At 40.6% G+C, this 24,889-nt stretch overlaps 1 protein-coding gene across 5 annotated transcripts in view; it reads right to left on the bottom strand.

Moving 5' to 3' along the window:
• SHPRH (SNF2 histone linker PHD RING helicase) overlaps positions 1-7,828 on the bottom strand; it is a 50,916-nt gene extending 43,088 nt beyond the window's left edge. Inside the window, exons 1-5 of one of the 5 annotated variants that reach the window (XM_061378719.1) lie at positions 7,578-7,828; positions 6,918-7,036; positions 4,825-5,497; positions 4,293-4,422; positions 237-455 (exon numbers count right to left, since the gene is read on the bottom strand). In XM_061378719.1, the coding sequence (XP_061234703.1) occupies positions 237-455; positions 4,293-4,422; positions 4,825-5,466 (991 nt within the window). In that variant the 5' untranslated portion in view covers positions 5,467-5,497; positions 6,918-7,036; positions 7,578-7,828. Of the gene's footprint in view, positions 1-236; positions 456-4,292; positions 4,423-4,824; positions 5,498-6,917; positions 7,335-7,577 lie in introns of those variants that run through there. The other 4 variants (XM_061378718.1, XM_061378720.1, XM_061378717.1 and 1 more) reach the window with 4 other exon arrangements.
• Between the last annotated feature and the right edge of the window lie 17,061 nt (positions 7,829-24,889).

Genomic DNA, 24,889 nt, shown 5'->3' with positions numbered 1-24,889 from the left:
TTCAAGACAAAAAAGCTGATGTCTAACTTCAAAGTGCTTAATGACCAACAAGATACATCAACTGCTGTTAAGCAAAGTTTAGTTTATCATTTAGTGAACAACCCAATCAACAGCCTTTATAAAATTAGTAATTGAATCCTTAACAAAGCTTCTAATTAAACAGCAAGAAAACATTACTGCTGACAATACAATGCACTTGCCTTAACTATGAAAGTTTTCCAGACCCATATACTTGCCACTGCTTGGAGTGCTTCTGAGGTTCTCTCGCTGAAGCATCCAATTCACAGCCTCACTTTGGTACGGCCTCAAAATAGGAATTAATGCAGGATGCTGCACATCCTCTCTCAGTAACTGCGTATCCTGCTGATGAGTGTGCCTTACAAAGTCATAAAGCTCTTCAATATTTTGTCGTTCTAGTTCCACATCAGATTCTTCCTCATCTTCCTCCAGCTCATCTGCATACAGCAAATAATTCAAGACAAGCATCAGCAGTCAACTTTGGTCAACATTTCAGAAATTTTGCTGCAACATACTTAGTTAACACATGAAAGAGTGCAAAGCAAAACGCAATTTAAACATTTGTCATGACTGCACCTGGATCAGCTAGCAGCATGAGGAAATAATGAGCACTACTTTCCTGACAGTTAAGATTAACATGCTATGGTGATCACAGAGGTATATACAATCAGCAAAGCTCCTCGTTTAGAATTTAGGGGTAGAATGGCCAGACCTTATTTACTTGATAAACACCTTCCACTGAACGTTTCCAACTGATGCAGAATCACAACTCACGTTTCAGATTTAAATGTTAACATGGGTCGACGGACTCATAGAAAGGGGGAAAACATAGTGGGCTGTGAAAGACTTGTACATTTTTCATCAAATAAAAAGTTTCTTGATATATGTATATATAAAATATATATAAAATAGCATGCTAAAACCAAAACAAAACAGGAGATTCTCTTTGGTGAGCTTTCATGTTAATTTTAAGTTATCCATCTGGATAAGAAAATTGCAACAGTATGACAACACAAAATTCTCACCAGTTGCATCACTGCAAAACTTCAGACAAGACATACTTTTGAAATTAAAATCTCACCTCAAGAGAAGCATGCACCCTCTATAACAGATGGCCTACCCTTCTTTTCTACCTTCTAGGAAAGAAGGCCTCATACTTTTTTTTTTTTTTCATATAATTTGGCATACACAGAAGTTAGGCACTGTAGAACAAAAATTAATGAAAAATTCGAGTGTCAGCACTTTAAGAAACTGACCTATGATGAGGGAACAAAAGATTCAGAGGACATATTTTAATAGTGCTTCAGGTCCCAAATTAAAAACATAGGTACCAATAAAACAGCTGTACAGCTCTACAGTTCAAAGAAAGATACTAACCCTTGCTGGTATTGGAGGTAAAGACACCTTGCAGAATTTTTCTCAAAGAAAATTTAGAAGCAAGTAAAGGCCAGCATTTTCAGCAAAATGTGGTCTCAAAGTATATTTCAAAGTATAATAGACTGATTAAAAAACAGCTAGTGGCAGGCACAATTAAATCAAATTATAATTATGATATCTAATGCTAACAAAGAAGAGATGCACCTGATACAAACACCAGAGAGCTTAATCTTAAAGCCCCCTTTAAAAAACAGGGCTGCTATGAGGACTCCTCACAGAAAGCAAGAGTTTCTTTCGTTCAAATGAATGGCAGAGAATGGTTTCCGAAACAGCAAGAACCGATATGTATGTGTATGGCACCCATCAGTGCCTTCCCTAATTCTTCAAAGTCAACGGAACAATTCCAGTGCTTCACAAGGGCAAAGAATTCTGAAAGACACGAGGTTTCCATAAACTCATGCAAACTGTATACATGAAGACTTGTAACGTAAAGAAGGCAACCAGAGTGAACATGTGGACACGTGCACAATGTTCCAGCCAAACAAAAAACACTGAGCACAACATGCAGCTTTATAGGCTACAGAAACCAGTCCAAGGTTCCACAGTCCTCACTTCATGGGAAGAATAGAGTGATTGCAGAGTATAACTTTGATTCATGAAGTATAATGAACATATATAATGACGCCTATCATCATACCTGCTAAAATAACAGTTTTAAAATCTCACATTTCAGACCATAACAAACTTGACATCTATATAATCTAAGTTTATCCAGACTTTTACAGGGAAGCAAAGACTACAAAATACTTCAAAGTAAACTGTTTTTCCATACAATTAAATGTGCTTTGTCCATACCTTTCTTGTTCTGCTCATTCTACCAATGATTTTATTTTCCAAATAAATGGTTCTGTGTACCATAGGGATTTTCTTAAAGGGTTGCTAAGGAAGTTTAGCTCTCTCTCTCAGCTTTGTACTAAACAATGAATATTTAATTATTCTTTCAACTAGTTAAAAATGTAATTCAATTACTTAGCTTTCATCTTAGTAATTTTTACCTTTGAGAAAGAGATGGTATTGTACTATCTAAAAATTCAGTTTCTCTGATATGTTTCATAATCAAGTACTCTAATTAATTCCTTCAATGCACTGAACTAAAGTTCTGCTATTGCATCTGCAACAGGATCTTTCTGTTTTATCTGTAAGGCAGTTTCCAGATTGCTGTATAAGAATACCTACATCATGGAAAACATAATACTTTCCCTCTTTATTCTAGATATATGGAAAACTTGTTGCTTCACATTTGGTAATGACCATGCCATACAAAGGCAAAAGAAAACAACAAACCAAACCCAAACAACCTCTTATTTGTACAATGAATTTATTATTCTTAAGAAAACTGATGGAAAATGGTATATCGCATATCCTATTGCCATGTACTATATGTCATATTATAGTTCCATGACACTATGGGAAAACAAGCTCTGAAACATTTACCATTCACCACAACAAATAGCAACTAAAACAATATTTGAGCCCTTTTTTTTTTTATTTTTATTCTAAAGACGGTGGGGTTTTCATATTGAGAAAGCAGCTACCTGGATCTATATGTGATCTATGCTTGTGTTTTCACTGAAGCAACAAGAAGCAACAAGCATGTAATACTATATAGCAGATACAGGATAAAAGCCACTATAAAACCAGCTACTTGCTAAAACAAACATCTCTGTAAAGAAATTTTTTAAAAAAGCAGTTAACTCTACAATAAATGCAGAAACTTGATGAGTTTTGTACATGGTGAATGAGCCAACTGGGGAAGGCACCCACTGGAACTATCATTTTTGAGCAGCGAAAGACCTGTGGGGGATGTGATGGTTGGAGGCTGCTGTGGGCATAACAATCACAAAATTATAAGAGTTTTTTATTCTCAGAGAATTAAAGCGGGGGAGTCATTAGAACTCCTGCCTTGGACTTCCAGAGAATAGACTTTGGCCTGTTCAGGAGCCTGGTAGACAGAGTTCCATGGGAGGCAGACCTGAAGGGCAAATGAGTCCAGGATGGCAGAACTTTTTGGTATATCTCAAGTTTTTTCTGACAGTTGCATGCTTGTTTCTTCGTAGTGGGGAAGGATGTATGGATTTTACTCTGTTATCTTTTCCTTTTAGCTTCTCTTTAGCAAGCTGCCTATTTATTTCTTTTTTATATACAATTCTGCCTTTTGAAATTAAGTACAACTATAGGGGGGGTGCTACCCTTCTGTTGCTTTTGCAAACCCAGCAAAACTCAGTATATAACAGTCAATGTTACTGAGTCAGTCTTCAACTAACATTCTGAATACATCCTACACTTGGGAACAGGACCAAGGCTTTAGGTTTCCAGTTTCCTAAGCCATCACAACATAAAGTGGTCACTGATCACACTAAAAATCTATATCACTACTGCATATAAAGTAGTAGACATATCTTCAATTCCAAAATGATGACAAGGTCCATATTTGTAAATTTGTAAATATGGTGTGCTCTTAAAACTACCACAAAAATGCATTTTGTAGTAATTTACGTTATAACTGCCTTATAATATAAATGGAACAGAAATTCTGCTGCCTCAGCTGTGTGTTAGGCACCAAACTAGGAACAAAAGCTTTCCAACTTTAATTCCTGTTTGGTTTTTTTTTTAAAGAGTTCCTGTGTAACTTTGACAAGCTACTGTAGATCTGTTCAAACAACCCACATAAATCAGTGAAAACTGCACTTACTCTGAAAAAGTAATTAAACTAATTAGCATATGATCAATGGTCAGATATTTTCCCTTACATACCTTATAATATTTTCCCTTACATTTAATACTACAAAAAAAAAGACACAAAAATTATTCATCAAGATTCAGCTGAATCACATTACCTGGAATTAAAAAGCTGTAGAACTTCTCCATGAGTTTTTGAATCAGCTGATTAGCTTTTTTGGGTCTTCCACCTCCATCACTGAGGAACTCTGGTTTACTTAGCCCAGCTTCCAGAAGGTAAATTCCAACCTGTGAAATGGTTATATAATTAATCATTTCATTAACTGCTAGAATGACAAGATCATTATAAACATAAGAATATGGCAATAACAATGATGCTTTGAAAATTAGCAGATGTAGACAGATACAATAAATCTACTAAAATCACTTTGCAGAAGATATTGTGCATTGCAGCTAAAAGCTTCTGTGATTCCCCTGGGTACTGCATTACAATCAACACAACAGTAAAAGGAAGTATTTTGAAAAAACAATGAAAACATTTGCAAAAGCATGTATAAATTGTATATTTTCAGCACATTATAAAAATACATGGTAGCTGCCAGAATTCATTGTTCATGGGCTTTTATTTTAGATTTCAAGAAAAAAAAAACCCAAACTTTTAAAATGCAAAAAAAATATATGAATTTATACCTTTAAAGCTTGAGCCTCTCCAGGTCTTTGATAAAGTCCAATTATCTTTTTCTTTTGCAACCATCTCAAACCTTCCAATATTTCACTGCCTAAAGTTGGTTCCACTAAAATACGTTGTTCGTAAGCACCCAGGTATTCTTTTGTTTCATTACTGTACTCTTCACCACTTTTTTCATGAACACAGACCTGCAGCTGATCATCAGAGTCTCCCCTCATCAAAGTAAAGCTCCTTTCACTGAATTCATCAGTTAGAATTTGCTCAGAAGAAAGATGAAGGTCAAATTCTCCCAGCAAAGCTTTCCAGGACCCATCCACACGGTATGGTAAAACTATAATATTTAGCTCTACTGACACAGGAGTCAAGATAGAGCAAGAGTCGTCTTCACCGTTAACTGTTAAAAACTTAACAGATTTTGTGCCACTGCCTTCTTTTTGAACAAGGTCTTCATCAGTGCTATCATCATTTACAACAACAAAGGATGCAGAAGAAGCGCTTGGACCTGGAACATGGTCCTCATGAGTCATTTCATCATCTAATGTTATCAATTCATTTCTCCGGTCTTCATGCATATTCCAGCAGAGCTTTTTCTTCTTCTCCTCATCTATTTTTGATGGAGGTCCACGTTTTCGCCGACTACTCATTTTGTCGTTTTCTCAACAGAATCTCCAGCCTCTGCGAAATTAAATAAATTAGTCAGCAGTATTACAAAATCAAATACCCAAATGGAAATTCCAGTGCAGTAGCCGCTAAACTTGCAAGAGGTTTGGACAGAGATATATGCACTAAGAAATCTAACTGTTCTAAAGAGACTTAGTTTCACAAAACCTCCCCTGTCCCTGTGTCATCACACAAAGCTGGACATGAAACCATTACCTTGTACTATGTCTCACCATTTTGCCTAACAGCCACAAAGATCAATAAGAATGCTAAATTTCATAGCTGCTGCTTGGAATCTTGGGGGACAGATATAAAACAAGCATTGGAATCCCCCAAAACAGAAGTGCAGGAGTTACAGGAGATATGGGGATGGGTGTGGAGAAAATACATATACGAAATTCTTCCTTCCTTTCAAAGCCTACACTGAGATGAAACTTTAAGCCAACTTTACACAGGGCTATTCTGAACCTGATACTACATAAAGCATGTTTTAAAGCCAACACTACCAAGTTCCATCCTTAGAAGGACATAAATGATTACTATTAGTATCGAAAACTTTATTTTCTCAGGAAACTGCATCCTGGGACTTAGATATAAAAACTGCTTGTAGAGGAGTCCTTACCTATTATAGTGGGCATGTTGACGGGATCAATCAGCAAACTACTACTGATTTTGACTAACTGCAAAGCTAAGGCAAGATATATGTCCAACTCCTTCACTGAACCTCGGCAGTGAACAGATTTTGTTGATAAGATACTAGAAAATAAAGTACACATGCTAAACATCACATAGGAAGAAGCAGATTATGGAATACTAGACCCATCTGAGAAACTAAATACTCAAAACTATAGGCTTATACTCAAATACTCAAACAAACAGTAACTCTTTTGTTAATATTTTTATAAGGAGCCTGAACATAGCAATGCATGACCTCATATTACAGCACTGTCTTTGCCAGCAAAGACAGGAACATATTTAGATATCCATGTCCACTCAGCATCTGCACACAGCTTTTAAAGAAATGTACGAAAGCAAGAGGCAAATATTCTAAGCTACTAAATCCAGCATCCCACAGCGTAGCATTAGAAGTGTATATGCTGGAACAGGGCAGAATTCATGAAACTCTGAGTAATTTTTAAAGGGTCTTACAAAAAAAAAAAAACCACCAACCAAAAAACAACAAAAAAACAACAAACTAATTTTTATAATTTGTTAAAGTCAAAAGAAATACTCGGGATATACAAATCTTGCTGTGTTTGACTTTCAAACACAACAGAATTAAGAAACATTTGAGGTTTTCAAAATCCTATTTATCCACACAGAGTACTGCTGATAGTAAACAAAGCAAAACCCAACACTGAGCACGCATATTATAACATAGCCCTCAAACCAAAGACAGGATGATTCCTGCATCACCAGGCCTGCATGTGCACACCAATTTCAGCACCGGGCGGTGGGATGTAAACTCCAGAGAACTGCTGCTCTGTTTGGGTAGATAGGTTTTAAACTCTTACGGCCAGGAAACAACCATGTCTACGACACGAAGGCACAAACCTGCAAGGAGGATCACCTGAAGTCACCAGTGGCGGCCCGGAGGTAACACAGCACCGAAACCAGCACTGCCAGGTGCCTGCGGGACTGCCGAGACAAGGGGCCCCGGCCGCGGTGACACTTTCGGTGCCACTGTTCAACACTCGCCCCGCTCCATCGCCGGGAGGTGGTCAGGTATCCCCTAACGAGTAAAGTTACTCAGAACTCGGGAAGGAGACGCCCGGAAAGGTTTTACCTCCCGCGACACCGCCACCGGAGGGGTCAAAACAGCTACCGCTAGCCCGCCCGCCGCCGTGCACCGCCTCTGAGGCCAGGCGAGAAGCGAGCGGCTGGCCCGCGGTACCCACAGGCGCTCGCACAGGCCCGACGCGGCCGTACCGCCACCCCGCTGCCGGCCGCGCTACTACCAGCAGGCCACTATCTGCGTAGGGCGAGCCAGCAGGCGGGCGTGCCGGCCTCCCCCATCCCGAGCCTAGGGTGGTCCCCGCTGCGGCCCCTGGCGCCGCACCAGTGAGGGGAGCTGAGCCGACCGCCACCAACGTACCGAAAGGGTAACGCTGTTGCGGCTGCCCAAGCGGCTGCGGGTCCTTCCCACCGGGACAGTTCCCCCGCAATGGGCTGACAGCTGCGGTGGGAGGGGGGGAAGAAGAGAGAAGGGGGTTCGCGACCCCTCCACCGCTGGCGAAGTCGGGCTGAGCTCCAGGGCGGGGGAACAGGAACTGGGATGCGCGCGCGCACACCCACCCCAGCCCAGCCGTCGGCCAATGCGACCGGAGGAAGACGACAGCGCCCCCCCCCCCACGCGTGGCGCAGGAAACAACGGGAAGGCGACTGGGGGCGCAAGCGCGGGACGGTGGCCTCGGTGAGGGGCGGGGAAAGTGCTGCTCGGCCCGCAGCGGGCCGCGTCGGGGGGAGGAGCAACATCGAGGCGATAGCGTCATTGGGTGATGTGCGCAGGCGCAGGAGTACGCGGCTGAGGGAGCTAAAGTTCGGTTTGTGTGCCCGCCTAAGTAAAGCCTCCCAGCATGAGGGCAGGCGAAACGGAAACGATAAAGGTTAGGCTCACGAGGAACGAGGCTGGAGGGTATTAGGCAGGTTAAAGTCCCACATTGTGTCTGTGAGGTGTTTCAGGTCTCTGCAGCTGGAATTGGTATAATAGGTGATGGAAGAAAGTCCACTTAGGGAGAAGTAGATGAAAACCCTTTGGCTCAGTGACGCCAAGCGCAAGTACACTCAGTCTGTTGGGTTTAGAAACTGGTGAAGCAGAGGAGATACCATCTTGTATCAGCAGCACACAGGAAGAAGTGACAGAAATGATTTCTCAAAGTAGTGGTGATGGTGAAACCCTTGCTGCAATCCAAGAGATGAAATACTTGAGGCACACAGAAGTCTGTTAAGTCATGTCACAAGAGTGATTTGAAGAGCAGTTTTCTGGGCAGTTAGCACCGCAAAGAAGGCAAAATTACTTTAATGAATTTTAAAAAACAGATCAGTAAAAACTGTGCAAGCGTTTATCTTCTTGTGAAATATACAAATCCACACTTGGAAATTTGAAACAGTTGTAAATACACAAGTGGGGAAGACATTTACAGTAAGAAGGTGTTGTTTTTTTTTCTCACAGCAATCCTGTCAACCATTAGTTACTATTAGGCTTTACAAAGGAATTCATTCTTTGTCTGTGTCTGATTTTTCCACTATTTTCAACCCTTTTAGAAGGGAAAAGTACCCATGCAAAACTGTGCTGTGCAGTGGCAAAAGGAGCCATCAAGAGTGTTGGCCCATATGCCATGATGGTTTGGCTGTTTTAATTTATGATGTTCCATTTGCTACATGAGCATTTGCCATTCCTATATGGAAATTCACTTAAAATCATTGCTCAGTCCTACATTACACCAGTAGATTACAGCAGAGACATTCTTCAAAGGAAGACAGTCTAGTGTAGGTTGGTAACTGGAATAATAGCAACCAAGGGGATGAAGAGTGAGCCACTGGTCACGGCTGTGGGGAACTGGAGACTGGCCCAGCTGCAGAATTGCTGTGGCAAGAGTTGATGGCCTCAGGGTCTGATATTCGGTCCATGGGAGTCCCGAAGGACCGATCAGGGACAGTGAGGGCTGGTGGTGCCCAGAGGGTGCCAATGCTGGTGAATATTTGCTGGTGCTGCAAGCAGAGCTTTACTGCAAGCAAGTTTTCTGGCAGCTTTATGAAGAAACTGGTGGAAAAGTAGCAAAAGAGCTAGTTTTACTCAAAGTAGGAAGAAGGTCCTGTGAGTTCAAAAAGCGTAAGGTCACACCTGGATCACCTTGGGATAGCTTACCATATGTCCCCATGCCATGATCCCACCCCAAGTAATCCATGTCTCTGGTGTGCTGTGTCTTGGCCCACTGGGTCTGCATGATACAGCCTGTTCTGCCAACAGAGTTGCCTTGGGAGGCTTTTTGTCTTTCTTCTGATGAGAGGGTCTTGTTAAAAGATCTTTTTCTTTTTATTATTTTTTTAAATGGAGTGATTTTCTTTCTGGATGTGCCTTTTGGGATTTAGCTGTTGACTCAGTGAGTAACATAGTGAGCAGCTAATGTGCTTGTCTAGGAATTTGTGAAGCTACCATTTTTCACTCCCACCTCCTGGCATGCAGCCATATGCCTAGGTAGGCAACTCCTTTTAAAGAGTTGACATCCAGGTTCATGTTGCAATATATGAACATCAGATTTTCTCATCCTGAACTGTCTCTTTTGATGACGGGAGTCAGGGCAGCCAGAGGACAGCAACTTCCATCATGTTGAGCAGATCATAAAAATGGTATGTTGTCATTCTGGATCCTACATGGATTCCCCCCACGTAGGACCTAAAATGTGGGACCTCTCATGCAAGTGTCCTTCACCTGCTGTTGACAACCTGATGCTGTGAGAAAATCCCACTACTGACTGTTGCTCATCCTCCTCCACTTGAAGTCTGTGCTTTATCAGCAGTGAAATGGGAAAGAAAAGGGAAGTCAGCCAGATGAAACAACCCCCCCTTGCCTGCAGTCTCTAACCAAGGGCGCAGCACCTATGAGTCTGCAACACTCATGTGAAGGCACCACTGGGTTCCATGATCTGGACCTTACTTGAGGGTAAATTTAGATTAGATATTGGGAAAAAAATCTTCCCTGTGGGGGTGGTGAGGCACTGGCACAGGCTGTACAGAGAAGCTGTGGCTGTTCTATCCCTGGAAGTGTTCAGGGCCAGGCTGGATAGGGTTTTGTGCATCCTGGTCTAGTGGAAGGTGTCCCTACTCATGGCAGGGGGTTGGAACTAGATGTTCTTTAAAGTCTCTTCTAACCCAGATCATTCTATGATTCTAACTTCACCTGGTCCACTGCGGATTCTGGGGGGAGGTTTGAATGGCTCACAAGACTGGTGTTAGGCTTTCCCAAGAATACTAGCACCAGTGGCAGTGAGTTGGATGACTGTCTGGTTATTGCAGCAGGAGACTCAAAGAGTTAGATCAGGCCTGTGCCTTTAAAAGGATATGGAGGGGTCATCACAGACATGACTGAGAGAGAAACGCAAAAGGCTTCCAGATTCTTGTAATGTGAAAAGTCAGTCCTTAAACACACACGGGGCACAGCTCCTTCCAAAAGGCCTTGGATACAATATAAGCTATGCCACTTGCACAGGGACTAGCCAATATCCACTGGCGTACCTGATAGAGGCTACACAAATGTAGCCTAAAAGCCTTCCAATAAGGATCCATAATTGTTGTCAATCTGATCCTAAGATTAGTAATAGGGAACAGCTTTATTAATGTCCTGGGATCTACAACCAGGAATAAAGCTAGCAAGGAACATTGTGCTGTCCTACTTCATTATAAATCTGTAAATCCTGTTTAAATGTGATGCATCTACCCTGACAGCAACTTAGAGTTTTTCAGTGCAGAATTGTGACCCCCTACAAGGCTCTTTGTGAGAATGAATATTCTGAATTTCTGAAGGAGCACTAAACTTTTAGCACAGGCTCCATCGACTCTGCTTCCAGTAGCTGACGAATCATCCAGAGAAATTTTCCCAATCTCTTTCAAGGTGAAAAACACATTACAGAAGTAATGTTCTAACAGTAACCGTCTTATCTAGCCCTTACACTAGCTCCCCCAGAAACTGGTATTTCCCAGAAAATCTAGCCCTTACACTAGCTTCCCCAGAAACTGGTATTTCCCACAAGGCATTTCCCCTTTCCCCCAAAAGCCCAAAGTCATTTCCCCTTTCCCCCTAAAAGCCCCATTTCTTTGACTCAAGACTTCACTACTAATACACTACAGCACAAAAAAGAACAGACAAAAGTGACTGAACCAAGACATTTCATCACATATTCTCCTGCAGCAAAAGAATGAAAGAAAAATATGTGACAGATGGTAGTCAAATCACCATTATTAGAAACCTCTCCAACAGCATAGACTTCAAGAATCCATATAGAAATAGCAGACAACAATCCATGCTTCAGTGAGCTGTGTTTACGGGCCATTCACAGGGCTCTGAATCTCTTAACTTGTCTTTTAGTTAGTTTTGTATTTCTGTATTGTGCATGTCTTCTATTTAATGATTTCCCCTCCAGGGTTGGGATTTGTGCTTTCTTTGATACTGGTCATGGTTTTTAGAGATTTTTAATGTAAAGCATGTGTGAAAGTGACCTCTATTTTCTCATTTGGATATCATAAAACTTAGTAAGAAAGAAAGGAACCTTTCTACTTTCAGAAGAGGGGAAAATACAATGGCATCAAGAGGGTGACTGTTCTGCATAATGATTTCTGTCTGAGCCTGTCTTTTTCTCTTATGCCCATTCTATAGGAAATACCTTCCTTAGTTCTCAGGATAAACAAGCTGTATTTTGAAATAAAGGTTGAGAGCAGGTGAAAAAATGCCCATTTCTATTCAGCAGCTAATGAGTAAGGATCCTAGTAATTAGTACTTAGTAATTTCTTTCCTTTTCTAAAGAACTTGAATGTATGAAAGAAGATAATTTCTATTTAATTTAATGAATTGGAAAGGAACAATATAAAGAGAAGAGAATATGACAAAATGAGACTGTTTTTTTTTTTTTGACCACACTTAAGAATGTAGCCTCCCTTGGCTATGGATAAAATTTGCCCTTTGCTCTCAGTAGCAAGCAAACAAAAGCAGGTGACATCTGCTTTACAAAGAGATTTTTTTTTTTTTTGAGGGACAGCAGACAAGGTAAAACTGTATGTTAGTTGATGTGATGTTTTGGAGTTCTTTTCACTTATATTTTATTTGCTAAAGGCAAGCGGAAGTTTTCTAAAGAAGATCAAAATTGCATTTATCTTCAGATTGGTTCTGGTGGTGGGAAATGTGAATGGTTGCAGCAAAAGAATAAAGTTGTGGGCAGATAGACTATATTCTCTGTACTACAATGATTGTACATTATACAGAAGTGCTAACTGAGCATCTCTGTGTCTCAGCAAATGAGGTAGAAAGCCACTCACTCTGTTAATTGATTAGTTAACAGGGAAAGTCTTTTGAGTTCTATAGATAGAAATCACCATATGATAGAAATGAAAAGATGAACCCCAGTGGAGGCATAATATGGCTCCAGTCTATTCCAGATTAATAAATCTGTGGTCAGTATTCTGTGCCCTAGTAGGAAATTATGTTCATAGTTTCAGCTGTATGCAACTTCCTTAGTCTTTGTGTTTTAAAATAATTTATCTATCATAGTGGGACTTTTAAAGTGTTATCATATAATTGCTACCATCCACAGTGCATAATACTGCTTCAGGCAAAAGAGTAGATTTACATATATTTTTTGGGGAGTCACAAAGAGCAGAGTATTTTTGTGTGCCAAAAGCAATCATGTGAGCCAGTAGGGTAACTCCCCAGCATGCAGGGAACAATACCAAGGGGCCACAGGGTGACAAGCCTATCTTCTTTTACTTATTCAGGGCTTCAGTTCTTTTTCTTCAAAATAGCGAAGTTCACTGTATGACTTGTGCCTTTCTGCCTCTTAAACACAGCATCTCCTGGAGGAATCTATCTGCACCCCATGGAATTACGCTGTTCAGGCCATCTGTCTCAGCTCACGTGTATGCACAGTTCTTGTATACCCTTGTCCATCTGCCGCTCAGCTGAGTGCGTGCTGGTTTTGTGAAAACCAGGTGATACACCTGACCTTAGGACTGACGATAGCAGCTGATCAGTCACTGGTGGGAGTTAAGCCCATCTCCCTTTTCCAAGAGAAAAGGACACTTAAAAAGACTGTCTAAATATGGAGCAGAAAAAAAAATAACCATGTCATTGCATCTAGGACATCGTCTAGGGTTACTATGTAGGATTTGGAATCCAGTTCTTGGAGTTATTTAAATATATACCTAAATAAGGTGTTTTCATTGCTTTGATGAGCCTTTTTTTACATGACAAAAATGTGTGAAGAAAAAGCAAACCCTCTAATAAAACCGGAATTAAATTTAATTGTAAAATCAACAAAAGCATTTGGAAATTTAGGCTCACAATATAGATGTTTATAACGTAATACGTGGCACAGTGGTTTAGAGGACAGCTGAAGGACACTCACAACAGACATTTCAGACATTACCTGTTAGAGATGCTTTTCATGGCAGTGAAAAATATTTATTTTCTCACTCTGGCAAGAGAAGATTTGAATTTGCAGCTGACTCTCTAATATAAAAATTAAGTCAATTCAAACATCTTCATGCAAAATTCTTATCTGTGGTCTGCACTCGATAAGAGGGCAATTCAAACTGAAATAGAAACAAAAATGTGCAGTCTTCTGGGATGATGTTCTTTGGCAACTTTCCTCTTAAAAAAGTGAGAATCAGTCTTTGTATCTTCTGTTAAAGAAATTATGCATTTCATCAGGGATTTTATTTCCTTGGTTTATAAAATTAGAAGTACTGAGAGATCTTCAGTACTCAAGCCACAAACCAGTGTATTTATTTAACACTGACAAAAATCTGCCTCCACAGATGTTTTCTTCAGGTTTAACAAGGTTTGATGTTAAAATTAGTGCATAAAGATTGGTGGAGCTTCATGGCAGAAGATTAATAATCATTCTCTTTAAAGGAGTATTTTATTTAATTGTATGTCCAAAATTCATCTTCAAGACCACTTGGATTATTACACTGCCTCAGAAAAAGCACCCAGTTGTACACGGGGGTAGGATGTGTACACCATACTGCCCAGCATTTGTCCTGATCCTGACCTGCATGAGCAGGCAGTGCTGAAGCACAGACTGCACAGGGCATGAAACAGCCAAGGAGGTACCACAAAGCTGTCAGAGAACTGCCCAGTGTTTCAAGGTGATTACTCCTTACCTGGATGTTGTTAATGCCAGACAGCATTTCTGGTAGAAAACATAAGAATATATCTATCTGCAGTAATATGAGGTCGTTAGATACTATGCGGCACTACCCCACGAGGGAATTGTAGCAAGGAAGTTCTCAGCTGGGCAGCAGAACTGGCTGCTTTGTGCTGCAGTGGGACCTGGTCCCTTACATCTTTTCTCTGAAAGGCACAGCAAATCTGGAACAGGAGAGGCCTGAGTGTGGTGATACAAGGCTAGTACTTCTCTTTAGGGAGAACTGTTACGAGACCAGGGGCCCCTAGACCCCTGGAAGTGTGGGGCACTGTGGATCCCTGGAGTAAATCTCTAGTAGAGGCGCACCCTGAATTATCCCTGAGCTGACCTTTTACTTTGGCCTGAGGCATTACCTCACTAAGGCAGCAACCTTAACTAATAAGAAAGAGTATTTTCTCTGGATATAAATTGTCATTGTACTTCCAGTAATGCATACACCTACACATATTAATCAAACTATGTTTTTGCATGTCTTTTGCCTAAGACTTAAAAATGAGCAATGAGAAGTTAATTTGGGGCCCCAAATGTTTGTTTAGTTTTGTTTTTCTCCATGGTACCACAGGGAGCCCAACCTAGTGGGAACTAATGGAACAGCCTGTGTAAATAAGCAAGTCTAGTTCCTGGTTTGTAATCAACACAGATGGTGCAAGCAGTGTAACTATTTTATTTTGGTACTTTTATACCTTTATACCTTTTTCAGGTACAGAAATTTGTAGTTTAATAGTTTAATGTCAAATATCTGTATATTCTTTTTTTTTTTTTTTACTCTCTACTTCACCTTTCCCCATGCAAGCTTAGCTGCATGGATTGTGTTTTAGCTATAAAAAGATAATAAAAAAATTATTTCATGTCTACTGTACTCTCATTAGGGTAGATGCATAATCTGTTATGTAGCACTACAGTTACTAAGTTTGTACACCAGTATCAATAATAAACCCTGCTTCAGCCTGATCTCCTTTCTGCTTTCAGTGCTCTAAGGGTTTTGTTTTGTTTAGTTTGGGTTTTTTTCACTTGTTTTGTTCTAAGGCATTTTTCTACATGATTACTCATCTGTGTACCACAGGACTATGCATGCTTCTTAGCTGGGGTTGACAGCATTCACTTTCTCTGACTGAGGCAATGAGTCAGCAGAAATAACTGTGCATCACTGAACACAGTCTCAGAAAAAAACCCTGCCTCATTACACAATAAAACAATGAAATATTGCATCTCATGACCCTGCTTGAGCAAAAATACACCTTTTTAATTGAGGAGGTAATTGGAAGGTGCAAAGAGATGAGAGAACAGGCTTTTACTTGGAAAGTTATTGTGAGAGAAAATAACGGGGTCAGAGCAAAATATGTCTTTTTTTCTCAGCAAAGTATTATTTTATAAAAAAAAGCATATTTTCATTAGCTTCAGTTTGTTTCTCTAGGCAATAAGAACAGAATACAAAAACATTGCAAAAAAATATTCTCCTAGGATGCTTATGGACCTGTAGAACTTCGTAATAGATACAGTAGTCCTCAATCTGCAGCGCAGATGGAAAGTGATAAATGATTAAGATGTCATAGGGTATAAATAATAATACTACAATGTTTTGTGTAGAGATATTAGCAAAACAAGGCATGCTTATCTTCTGGCTTGATAAGCATCTTGTTTATGGCTTATCAGAAATTGCAACAGCTCTGGCTGCTGCCCAGAGCATAAGTGGATGTATTTCTGTCAGGGCCCCAGGGACACCACCAGTCCTGCCTGTCCCTGCCTGGCCACCCCTGAGGCTCTACCTCCTACTGCCCTGCTCCCAGCTGGGGTGGTGGGATGGGCTCTGGTTGCCAGGCCCTGCCCCAGCCAACCCCCCCATTTGGGATTTGCTGCTGCCACTGGCCCCAGGTAGCCCTCCAGTGTCTGTTCTACAAGGAGAGAAATGCAGATGCTTCTACCACAGGCCAGAGATGTTTTTTCCTTTCTCCTGTACTTGGAAGCAGCATTTATCAGGAAGCCTTCCAGAAAAGATTAACCTGGTGGGAAATACCCGTGATATCCTGTTCTAACCTAACTGACAAGAAGTGTGGCAGTGCTGTGTTCAGCTGGTGGTGAGGTCGCACAAAGAGGGAAGGGTCAGGTGAGCTTTCTGCACTCGCTGCTGCTCCTGAGGCAGGTCCAGCTCCTGGAGCAGGTCAGTGCGTTGCTAATGAGTGTGGTGTCAGGAGACCTCAAGGCAGACATTGCTGGTAACACAAGAAAGGCTAGTTTATTTTCAGAGAACCATCCACTTAATGTTATTTATAAGTTGCCTACTGAAAGTGATATAACCCTGAATGCCAAGTTTTGTTTTGCTTTGCTGTCCTGGTAACTCCAGAAGAATGATTTGCAGCTTCCAGTATTGTTTCAAATTTTTGTTCCTTGTTCTTAAGCCAAATAAAAACCATCATTTGAGAAAGGGAAAAATAAAGGCAGCATCCACACCATTCAAACCCTCGCAGTCTTTTTGTTCCGGCGTCTTGCAACCTGAGAGCTTTCTGAGGAGGGTTCTGGCCAGGCAGTTGCATTTTCCGGTTTTGCCTGATTTGGCACAGCCAAAATTGCTCAGGGTAGGGCCTGGTTAGCCCAATGAGAGTTTGGTGTGGTTTGACTTTTTGGAGCAATATGTGCTTTCCACATCTGCTTCTGCACAAGCAAAGTGGTTCCCTGAGGAGCCAAGCTGATTCTTCCTTCTTTATGCCTTGCATTTCCAAGGGATTTTGGTGAAGTTAGTGTTGTCTGGAGCAGCATAACTTCAATTTGAGCAATCATTAAGGTATGTGTAATGTAATATAAAGTACAATCTGCTCTAAGGTGGCCATTATTGTTTATTCTTAAATGCAGACACTTCCCTATCTCATAGGCCTAAAGTATTATGTGCTAAACAGATGGAAGTCTCCTGAATAGCCATCTTCTGATACACAATTATCATAATTACTGTAGGTGTTACATGCTTCTGTCCCCAGAGTAAGAACTGCATCTAATCGAAATTATGCCATAAACTATATAAAGATGTGATACTCTCTAACAGCACAGAATGCAGATTGCCTTCAAAGAAAAGGTTTCTGAATACATTATCTACACTATAAGATTAAAAATAACATCAAACTGAATAGCATCTTCCTCTCACCCACATTTCAAATGTGCAACCAAGACAGTTAAAACGGGCAAAGAGATAGAAGAGTTTAATCTCAGCATTCTAAAAAATACAATTTACAACTGTGAAATGTTAAGAGACTCTTTTCTAACACCCCTTAGAACTCTTCCACGCTCTTATATATGCCCTGCAACCTCAAGGAATCAATGTGAACTCTGGTCTTGCAGTATTATTAATCAGGTCTTCCTTGCAACAGCAGATAGCCTAGGATGTCTCTCTCTTCATCTGCGGGGGTCTTGAACTATAAAGTGTATACATGGGTGGAAAACATAGCAGTTACTCATGGAAAACACGTATGTGGTACTCCCTTCGTAGAATAGTAGTTCCTCTGAATGTTTACTGAGCAGACTTTATTTATTTATTTATTTAGATGATATAGATTTGAGTGGCACATACTGTATTGCCTGGTAAAGGAGAGTAAGAAGAAAGAAAGATGTGCAGATTTACTGCCTCTGTTGACAGTGGCTGGAATTTAGAGAAAAATAAAAGCCAGCTAAGACAGAAGATGTTCAGTTCGGCTGAGAGATCTAATAATAGATTTGAAAAAGCCAGTTTCCTGAAATTTGAACATAAGACAAATAAGATAAACTAAGTGCAGGTACTATTTAGAAATAAGAAACACGATAAGAATTAAGATGTTTATATGCAGCACTAGCAAGTGTCTGTTGAATTTAAATGAAGACATGGAAAACAATAGCTGCCTATTACTATAGTGACAGCAGCATCAAATTAGTTGAGCTGTTTTGGGTTTATTTATTGGGGACTTATGCTTTGTAACTAAAGAAAAACTTCAATGGTGATGAAGAAGTCTTCTTAGAAGCTCTTGCCAAGAAAAAGGAAAACAAAAACACAACAAGCATATGCTATAAAATCAAGCACATGATATAGTCATCAAGAAACTGTACTCTGAAATAAAAATAAAAGGCTATGCCATGAAATTAATATGTGCTTACACAACATAACTTGAAAACCATGAGGACACTTTGTTTTAGACTTGTTATTGTGAATATGCAGATATTCTCTAAACAGTACAATTAACTGTCTTTTAGAAATTTTCCTTTAAGTGAGTTCTTTCAATTTAGTGCAGTGTTGGTCACCTATGTGCTTTATATTCAGTATAATAGCGCAGCACTTCAGCCAAGTATTCTTCCATCCCTTCGTCTGTTTGTTACTAATCAAGTTGCAGGAATCACCTTGTGAGTTACAATCCATCATCTATACACACGATTCACATATATGAGGGGATTAGTGGTTCCATAAGGAGCCAGTTCTGCAGCTGGTTCAGGGCTGTGCTAGCTGGACACCTGATTGCCGCTGCTGGTTATTTCACCTGCGTGTCCCCCAGTGTGGGTATTTAGGTAGGTCTACTTCTAATCAACTACTGACCTTCAAAAACTTTAACAGATGTGTTTAATTCAAGACTTTTTCAGATTTATTTCTTTTTTTTGCCAGTTGGACACTAGTGTTCCTTTCATTGTTTCTGGTATTTTGTCAGGGGAGGGGCGGGTGGGCTGTGGAGGCAGCAGGCTCAGTAAACACACTGGCTTTAATTCCTTAAACAACAATGATGAAAGCGTTCTTTAATTAAGACTGTGTGAGAGTCTTCTCTTTGGGTTTTGTCCTGCTTCTGGCCTTCCTTTTGGATAATTTTCAGTTCAACACCATGGCTACAGACAGTAATATTTTTAAAAGAAACTAATGGGTTTAAGTGCATCCTTTCTCTTAATATCCAATTCAAAGCATATGAGAGGGTCTGGTGTTTCAGAGCATTGTTACTCCAATGTTTATAGAAAATCGGGATCTGTTAGAGCTGATGGAAATGTAAGCTAAAAAGCATTTAAACATACTGACTGAGGACTAGCATTCACAGGCAATGAATTCAACCTGCTGGATCAGCTGGATCTCAGCCATTTCATCACCAGTGGTGGTGTTATGATTGGTGTTTGTTTTCCTGTGTCAGTAAAGGCATTTTTGTGTGTGTGTGTTATACTCAGTGTCAAGTCAAGTAGAACTGCATAGATAGACAAGAGTAAGAAAACCTGATTCTGGAGGAACTGGGATTTGAAACACCCAGAGGACCAGCCAGGTATAGCTAGTGGCTGAGGAGCTCAACACCCCAGGTGAGAATGAAGGTCTTGGCACCCCTGAAATGGCAGTGGGCCAGTGAGAGAGTGCAGCCACCTCTCCAGATGGAAATCAGAGAGAAAAAGCAATTAATGTATCACCAAACCACAGCAGGATATGAGCAGGGAAGTGAGAAGAAAGGGGTATAACAAAGATTCTAATAGATCCTGAAGTAATGAAGTGCTTCATAAATGCTTTGCCTAGACAGAAAGTCAAAATGACAAAGTCTGTGTGCAAATTCTATTATCAACGCAATTCCTCATGACGACTATAAATAAAAGATGTGCTTAAAAGAAACATGTATACTCCAATATTATTCTTGATTTTATTATAGTACAGACGTCAGAATATGTGTAAACACCTAGTGAGAACTAATCTAAGCGCTTTGAACTAACCTCTTATTTTGTAGGTATGGTGCTTTTGTGGTAGTAAGTTTTTGAACAAATGCATTAAGCCATTTGTAAACAGAGGAGTGAAGTTTGCACTCCATATCCTCATGCCATTTTTGAGTATCAGATTCTTGTTCTGTATACCTTGCTTTAAGAAGTAGCTATGTATTAAAAATAAATACAGTATTACCTAGTATTTTATGTCATGTTTCCTTGACTGAACCATTAGGTTCAGACCAAAGTATGAAAAGTGTGAACACAGATATAAATATGTAAGCAGTGTTATAAAAATACTTATCTGCTCCCTTTCCTTTTTCAGTGTAGAACGAGTTTCTGTGTCTATTAAAGTAGGCAGAATATTGCCAATACCTCTTTCTCTCTCATTCAGCATAATGTGAATCTAGACAAAGTTTTCTTTTGTCTATGTTCACTCACTTTGCTCATTCCAGAGTGCTTATACATTATATAACCCAAGCAAGACCAATGCAATCCAAAAGAGGTCAAAGCCATGGCACCTCAACCTCTTTGAATTCACTTATGCACATCTCTAGAGCTCAATGTATTTCAAACCACAGATCCTCTTTGAGATGTATCTTTTCTTCTAAACCCTTTTAAAACATGTGACTGTCATGGTTTAGCCCCAGCCAGGACCTAAGTCCCACACATCTGCTCACTCACTCCCCACGCAGTGGGATGGGAGAGAGAATTGGAAAAGTAGGAAAACTCATAAGTTGAGAGAAAGAAAGTTTAATAGGTAAAGCAAAAGCAGTGCACATAAGCAAAGCAAAACAAGGAATTCATTCCCCTCTTCACAATGGGCAGGCAGGTGTTCAGCCGTCTCCAGGACAGCAGAGCTCCATCACACGTAACAGTTAATTGGGAAGACAAACACTATCTCTCTGAACATTCTCCTTCCTTCCTTCCTTCCTTCCTTCCTTCCTTCCTTCCTTCCTTCCTTCCTTCCTTCCTTCCTTCCTTCCTTCCTTCCTTCCTTCCTTCCTTCCTTCCTTCCTTCCTTCCTTCCTTCCTTCTTCCTTCCTTCCTTCCTTCCTTCCTTCCTTCCTTCCTTCCTTCCTTCCTTCCTTCCTTCCTTCCTTCCTTCCTTCCTTCCTTCCTTCCTTCCTTCCTTCCTTCCTTCTTCTTCCTTCCTTCCTTCCTTCCTTCCTTCCTTCCTTCCTTCCTTCCTTCTTCTTCCTTCCTTCCTTCCTTCCTTCTTCCTTCCTTCCTTCCTTCCTTCTTTCCTTCCTTCCTTCCTTCCTTCCTTCCTTACTTCTTCCTTCCTTCCTTCCTTCCTTCCTTCCTTCCTTCCTTCCTTCCTTCCTTCCTTCCTTCTTCTTCTTCTTCCTTCTTCTTCTTCTTCTTCTTCCTTCTTCTTCTTCTTCTTCCTTCCTTCCTTCCTTCCTTCCTTCCTTCCTTCCTTCCTTCCTTCTTCCTTCCTCCTCCTCCTCCTCCTCCCTCCCTCCCTCCCTTCCTCCCTTCCTCCCTCCCTCCCTCCCTCCCTCCCTCCCTCCCTCCCTCCCTCCCTCCCTCCTCCTCCCTCCCTCCCTCCCTCCCTCCTCCCTCCCTCCCTCCCTCCCTCCCTCCCTCCCTCCCTCCCTCCCTCCTCCCTCCCTCCCTCCCTCCCTCCCTCCCTCCCTCCCTCCCTCCCTCCCTCCCTCCTCCCTCCCTCCCTCCCTTCCTCCTTCCTTCCTTCCTTCCTTCCTTCCTTCCCTCCTTCCCTCCTTCCTTCCTTCCTTCCCTCCTTCCCTCCTTCCTTCCTTCCTTCCCTCCTTCCTTCCTGGCCATGTCCCCTCCAACTTCTTGTCCAACCCCAGCCTGCTCACTGGTAGCATGTATGAGAGGTAAAAAAGGCATTGGCTCTGTGTAAGTGCTCACTGGTAGCCATCAGTTCCCTATATTATGAACATTGTTTCCATCAGAAATCCAAAACATTGGCCTATGCTAGCTACTATGAAGAAAATTAATTGTATCCTAGCCAAAACCAGCAGACTTCTATTGTTTTATTAACTATGCAATGTTCTGCTGTTTTGTCAATTACCTATATTTAGAAAAAATGATTGTGCAACTAGAACAATAGACCTGAAGCTCCCCTAGTTGACACCTCTGAGTTCATTTACACCCAGTTGTAGTGACAGCAAAGTGAATAAAAGCTAACCAGTTTGATGGCAGTGATTTTATAGGCATCCTTTCCATCCATCCTGGACAAATGTAAATGCATAAAGAAGATGCAGGGTAGAAAATGAGACCTTTTGAGTTAAAGGTAACCACAAAATCCTAGTGATCTGTAAGGTATTCCATTCTCCCATTCTTTATTTGCTGTTGCAGACTTTAAAAATAGGTATTTATGGAAGCTGATAAAGCATCTTGTGTACAGTGTTACATAAACAGCGATAGACTCTAAATGGGAAAAGTAATGTTCTGGAGCATTCAGCATAAGTTACACTTTTGATCCACTAGTTTTATCATTGGAAAGATTCTTAAAAATGTGTCAGATATATGTTACACATGGTTTGATTGTTAAACTGATACTTGCAAAACCTGCTTTGATTCTTTAGTAATGCTTAAAATATTCTCATTTTAAAAAGACTGCTAGCCTTTTCCAACCCTGGCATTGTGATTTTCAATGTGACTTTTTACTTTTCTCCTTTTATAGCAGGCAGTAAATACAGAGCTGTTTTCTTCAGTGCTACCTGTAGTCGTTGGGGAAATTTCAGAAATTACTGGGTACTTGCAGGTTTCCCTCTGAGCTGAGCAGAGATGTGCAATGTTGTTTCATAGTGCAGTCTGGGAGTAAACTTTCCATCTTCCCAATTTACTTGTCCCTTTTGTAACTAAAATTTGCAGTGTAAGGGCTTACCGACCCACAGCTCCAGCCTGAAAGCTGAGATGGTGGGAGGGAGCAAGAACATCTTTCCCTCATCTACACAGCAAGGACTTTCTCTCCATATGTAGGTGTTAGCAGTTTTCTGTGATACCAGACTGGATTCCTGCAGATGGCTTTACACAAAGTTGTCCTTGAAAATCAATAGGAAATTCTGGCTAGCCATGTTTCCCACAAACAGAGTGGGAAACAAATCTTTCTTCATACAGTAGACTAATAGTTAAATTTGTTGTCCTGTGTTAGTTGCAATCTAATGAAGTAGACCTATCCAGTTAATCCATATGAAAGTGCATATACCCAAGATATACTCTCTCTTCACACCTACCTAAGTCCCTGTCTGGCAAGTTCATCCAGAGTGATTCAGACCAACATTCCCAAATTAAATTAGAAGTCTATGGATTTAAAATGAATAGTCTGAAGCTCAGGAACTGTGGGCCTTTGACTTTGAAAGGCACTTTTCTCTTTGGCCTGATGTAGCATAAGCTTGTTGGTATGCAGGTCCCAGAACGGATTTATCTATTTACTCAGGTTGTTTCTTAGGGGATGATTTCAGGGAAATCAGAGGGTTTCATAGCAAGAGAGTTTTATCGATATTAATTGAGCTGGATAGAATTGGTGTGTGTAAAGACATGTAGATATTTTGTAGCATTTTGTCCTAGAGGGCACCCTAAGTGCATTTTTTGCAGTTAATAAATAAGTAATGGTGATTTATCCGGGACCACATAGTCATGTTGTTTATCAAAGGGGATATTCAGTTGCCTTTTTGTTCACTCTTTGGGAGCATCTCCATAGCCATCAGAGCTACAAAATTCATTACTGGTTTCACAAGAGTGGATACCCAGGAACTCTCCACTCTGAGGTGTGTGCCCTTTCTGTAATGAAGGGAAAACAGCTGCTTTTGGTTACTGTGTCACTGAATGGACAGCATGAGTCTATGGCAAAGAAATCATTTGTGAGATGAGCTCCCCTGAGGAGAGGCTAGACACTTTCTCTTCTGGAGCACGCTTTTCCAGTCTCTCTCCTTAACAATTGGCACAAAGCACTTCATCTGAGAGTTTTATAAAAGCAATCAGTTACTTACTTAAAAATGTAGAAAGAATTAATCTTAGCTTATTAACAGCTCTGCTAGCCAGAGATGAAAAGTGCTGAATGTCTGAATAAATTGAGGCTATTCATCACTTCATGGAGTCTATAATCCTTAGAGTGTAAAAAATTTACAAGACATCCCCGAATGCTGAATTTTTCATTGATTTGGATTTCACACTTATTTGTGAGACATTTGAAATCATAACCAGGCAGACACTTCTCTCCTGACTAAATGTCTGAAAAGGAATTCTGGTTATTTTGAAAGAATGTAAAATCTCCTAAGCCTGTAAAATATGCTCAAGATAACTGTGACTTGAGAAAAAGAATGAGAGGATGCTTGATGACTAATAATGGAAGATTTCAAATTTCTAGGTCTCCTTAGGGTCAAGGGGTATCTATGCTGGTCAGAAAGGAGCAGGGGAGATTAACCCCATATGATCATAGGTTTGTGTAGAAGGTATGCTAGTTTCTAACTATCATAGAATCCTAAATTTCATGGGTTAATCCTATTTAATTTTGATGGATCTAGTGCAAGGAACAGCTGATCAATCAGACCTTTATGGAGCACCATATATACTGACATGCATCCATTAATGTTCATTTCCTAGCAGTTGCAGTAAGTGTAAGTAATAAAAAATGTTAAAATGCAGTTGCTTTGTTTCTCAGTAGATAGACTTAAGAGCTTAAATATAAGAAAGAGGGTGAAAATGATGTTGTAGATGGCACACGTTTTAAATTAAAACCTATGAGAAATGTTTGCTTTGCTAACAGAAAAGGAGAAAGTGTATTGAATATATTAGGAAGATTGAAATCCCTGTTTTGACTGAACAAGCCTGCTAGATGATGAGA

This window comes from Neopsephotus bourkii, unplaced genomic scaffold (genome assembly GCF_033783945.1).
Source record: "Neopsephotus bourkii isolate Nb327-2 ecotype Australia unplaced genomic scaffold, CSIRO-AGI_Nbou_v1 NB_1767, whole genome shotgun sequence".
Classification (NCBI taxonomy): Eukaryota; Metazoa; Chordata; class Aves; order Psittaciformes; family Psittacidae; genus Neopsephotus; species Neopsephotus bourkii.
Note: the sequence above shows the minus strand (reverse complement) of the source record. Positions and strands in the feature narration are given on the sequence as shown.